Source organism: Rutidosis leptorrhynchoides, chromosome 4 (genome assembly GCF_046630445.1).
Source record: "Rutidosis leptorrhynchoides isolate AG116_Rl617_1_P2 chromosome 4, CSIRO_AGI_Rlap_v1, whole genome shotgun sequence".
NCBI lineage: Eukaryota > Viridiplantae > Streptophyta > Magnoliopsida > Asterales > Asteraceae > Rutidosis > Rutidosis leptorrhynchoides.
The window spans coordinates 203158040-203161867 of NC_092336.1; the positions used below are offsets into that span (position 1 = coordinate 203158040).

A 3828-nucleotide genomic window follows, 5' to 3' on the forward strand; every position below is an offset into this window, starting at 1 on the left:
TTTGATGATGAAAGTTGTATGTTTAGTTTGTATAAGTATAAGTATAAGTATAAGTGTAAATGTTATTGTTTATGTTTATGTTTATGTTTATGCTTATTATTTTATGAACATTGTTAGGTTTAGTGGTTAATTTCGGAATAGTTGTACCTTAGGTTCGAAATTAATCAATCCTATAGAATACCCATCCAAGGTTAATTTATTAGAAATTAACTTTGGAAGGTCCCCGTTTTGGGACTGCTTTTTGTGTGTTTTGTTTCTTTTAGGATGTGGATGCGTATAACTTATTTACTAGTTACAAAAATTTTGGTACACATTTTCCCTTTACTCCTACAAATATGCGTTTAATACGACATATTTGGGGAGTTTAGGGGAAATGATGCCGAATTTTTGCTAACTATTAAATTAGTTGTGCGCATCCATAGTTGAGACAAAACATTCAGAGAGTGGGTTAGGTTGCCTTCCATAGTTAGACCACCCGGCTTTGATTATACATATATTAAGTGTTTTTAATTTTAAAGTTTTTTGCTGTTTTAAACTTGATTTAATTAGGGAATATCTATGACGATTGATAAGAGGTGGACTACTATACGACATACATTTAATCTTGACTTTATTAAAGGTCTTAATGCATTTATTGAGAGGTGTAAAAACAATTTGAATTCGCACAGTAAGTGTAGTTGCCCATGTAAACATTGTGGTAATAAGGTTTTTCTTAAACCTAAACGTATAAAAGCCCATATAACTAGATATGGGTTTGAACCCTCTTATACCATATGGCGGCATCACGGTGAACTACCACAACCACCCGAAGTACACAACACAACGGACCCTCTAAGAAATTTCTTGCACGATATTCAGTTGGAGGAAGTTCCTAATTTTGAGGAGGAAGGTCCGAATGACGATGAGACTATGAATGACACGACCGCAACTGCTCTTGATGATTTAATTGACTCTACCCAAACCGAGCTATATCCCGGTAGCAAGTTGTCCTCATTAGAGTTTTTAGCCAAGTTAACACACATTAAGGTCTTGAACAAATGGACGAATACTTCATTCGACCAATTGTTAGAATTACTCATACAATCACATCCCCCAAATAACATGATTCTGAAATCATTTTACGAAACTAAGAAGTGGACGAGAAAGATCAGTTTAGGGTATCAAGCGATACATGCTTGTAAGAATGATTGTTGTTTATTTTATAAAGAATACCAGGATTTGGAAAACTGTCCATTATGTAATGAGAGTAGATGTAAAGATGAACGTACAACGGGGAAAAAAGTTCCTAATTTAGTTTTGCGTTATTTTCCAATAACTCCAAGACTAAAACGTTTGTACAGTTCCAGATACACTGCAAAGGATATGACTTGGCATGCTACTGGGCAGTGCAATGAAGAGGGTAAGATGCGTCATCCGGTAGATGGTCGAGCTTGGAAAGAAATTGACAAAAGATATCCGGATTTTGCACGTGAAAACAGAAACGTTCGACTAGGGTTGGCTGCTGATGGTTTCAATCCATTCGACAACATGAATAATCCTTACAGCATGTGGCCAGTCATATTGACAACGTACAATACGCCGCCGTGGATATGTATGAAAGAAAGTTCTCTCATGTTGACTCTGTTAATTCCTGGTCCTAAATCACCTGGAAAAGATTTGATGTTTACTTGAGGCCTTTAGTTGATGAACTGAAGATTTTATGGTCCAAAGGGGTTGTTACACATGACTCAGTTACAAACACGTATTTTCAAATGAAAGCAATGCTTATTTGGACCATAAACGATTATCCTGCCCATAGTATTTTGTTCGGTTGGAGTGGCCAAGGCTATAAAGCATGCCCTACATGTAACGAGGACACTCCTGCTATGCGTGTGAAAAACAAAATTGTTTTTGTCAGTCACAGACCGAACCTTGAATCAAATCACCCATACAGAGAAAGCTTAGAATTCAATGGTAAGGTTGATCATACCTCTAAACCTAGAAAGTTCAAAGTAGCTGATATCGAAAACCAACTTACATATTTGTTGCCAGTTGGTAATCCCAGTAAAAATCATACAAATGTTGGTGAAAAAAGAAAACGTCCCCCTAATTGTCGTCACAACTGGACTAAAATTTCTATTTTTCGAAAACTTGTGTATTGGAAATATCTTCCACTGCAACACAACTTGGATGTCATGCATATTGAAAAGAATGTGTTGGAGGCTATTTTGGGTACCTTATTATAGAATGACAAGTCCAAAGACACTCACAATGCACGAGTTGACTTGGAAAAATTGGGTATTCGAAAAGATTTGTGGCTCAAACCTAACACCAAAAGTAAAAAAGATGGACAATTCTTCAAACCTCTTCCCAAATACTCTTTAAAACCCGAAGACAGGGTAAGTTTTTGTAAATTCATTTAAGAAGTAAAACTTCCAGATGGGTTTGGATCAAACTTCAGGCACAAAGTGAACAAGGAAAATACCAACATTACGAACATGAAATCTCATGATTGCCATATCATGATGCAACGATTATTACCGGTCGGAATTAACGCGTTTTTGGACGAAACCATCTCTACACCAATAATGCAGCTATGCGCATTCTTTAAGCAAATTTGTGCTCGAGAGTTAATGGTGGCAGACATGTTGAAAGCTCAAAAACAATTGATTAAACTGTTATGTATTCTCGAGTTAATTTACCCTCCTGCTTTTTTTGACATAATGATTCATTTGGTGATGCATTTACCAGAAGAGGCTATATATGGAGGGCCTGTTTACATGAGGTGGATGTATCCAATTGAGAGATACATGAAAAAACTCAAAAATTATGTTAGAAATTAAGCTAAGCCTGAAGGTTGTATAGCTGAGGGGTACGTTACCGATGAAGCATTAACTGCATGTTCAATGTCTCTTGAAGGTATACAGACGAGATTTAATCGTCCTGACAGATATGTGGACGGGCCAATTAGGTCATGTAAGTTTCGTGTGTTCAACTCGTTATGTAAATTTATCAGTAAAGGTGTGTTCGAATCTCTGGCCCGGGATGTTCAGGATAAACTTCACTGTATGTACTCGACAATTGTTCTGACATCGAAGAATACAAAAAGTAAGTCATTATACTAAAATATGAATTTATAATGACTTAACTGTGTAAACGTTGATCATACTAACAATTCTCTTTGAACATTTACAGTCAGTTTAAAGCAGAGAACCCCAATATGGACATGAAAACAAATTTTCCTAGTTGGTTCACCAACCAGGTAAAATCATTGTATATATATATATATATATATATATATATATATATATATATATATATATATATATATATATATATATATATATATATATATATATATATTTAATTTACATTTGATAACTATTTTTTAATAGATACGTAAACTACGGTCAGTTGACGGATCGAAGTATAGCGATGAATTGATCTGTCTATCTGAAGGACCGGTGGGTACCACAAACCATTACAGTGTCTGCAATGTGAATGGTGTCAGGTTTGTGGTTAGCAATCGCGATGATCGATGCACAACACAAAATAATGGAATTGAAACACTCGCAGATGCCGGTGCTCGTGTCTCTAAGTATTATGGTCGGTTGGAAGATATTGTTGAGTTGCATTAAGGTGGTGCATTTAGTGTTGTGTTATTCAGATGCCGGTGGTTCAATACTGAGAACACCCGGAATCGTAAACGTACAGTTAAAGTGAATAACATAACTAATATTGACACGAAAGATGAGTGGTACCAAAATGATCAACACATTTTTGCAACACAAGCTCAACAAGTCTTTTACATCGACGATCCTTCACAAACCTCTAGCAGCTGGAAGGTCG

The 3828-nt window shown here is 35.9% G+C and overlaps 2 protein-coding genes across 2 annotated transcripts; both read left to right on the forward strand.

Annotated features, from left to right (window-relative positions):
• Positions 1–558: 558 nt before the first annotated feature.
• LOC139841350 (uncharacterized) lies at positions 559–1671 on the forward strand. The gene has a single exon (XM_071831572.1). The coding sequence runs from the start codon at positions 559–561 to the stop codon at positions 1669–1671; it is 1113 nt and encodes a 370-aa protein (XP_071687673.1).
• Positions 1672–1751: 80 nt separating this feature from the next.
• On the forward strand, positions 1752–3617 carry LOC139841351 (uncharacterized). The gene is made up of 5 exons (XM_071831573.1): positions 1752–2211; positions 2419–2810; positions 2899–3045; positions 3179–3241; positions 3375–3617. The coding sequence occupies exons 1-5, from the start codon at positions 1752–1754 to the stop codon at positions 3615–3617; spliced, it is 1305 nt and encodes a 434-aa protein (XP_071687674.1).
• The last annotated feature ends 211 nt before the right edge of the window (positions 3618–3828 follow it).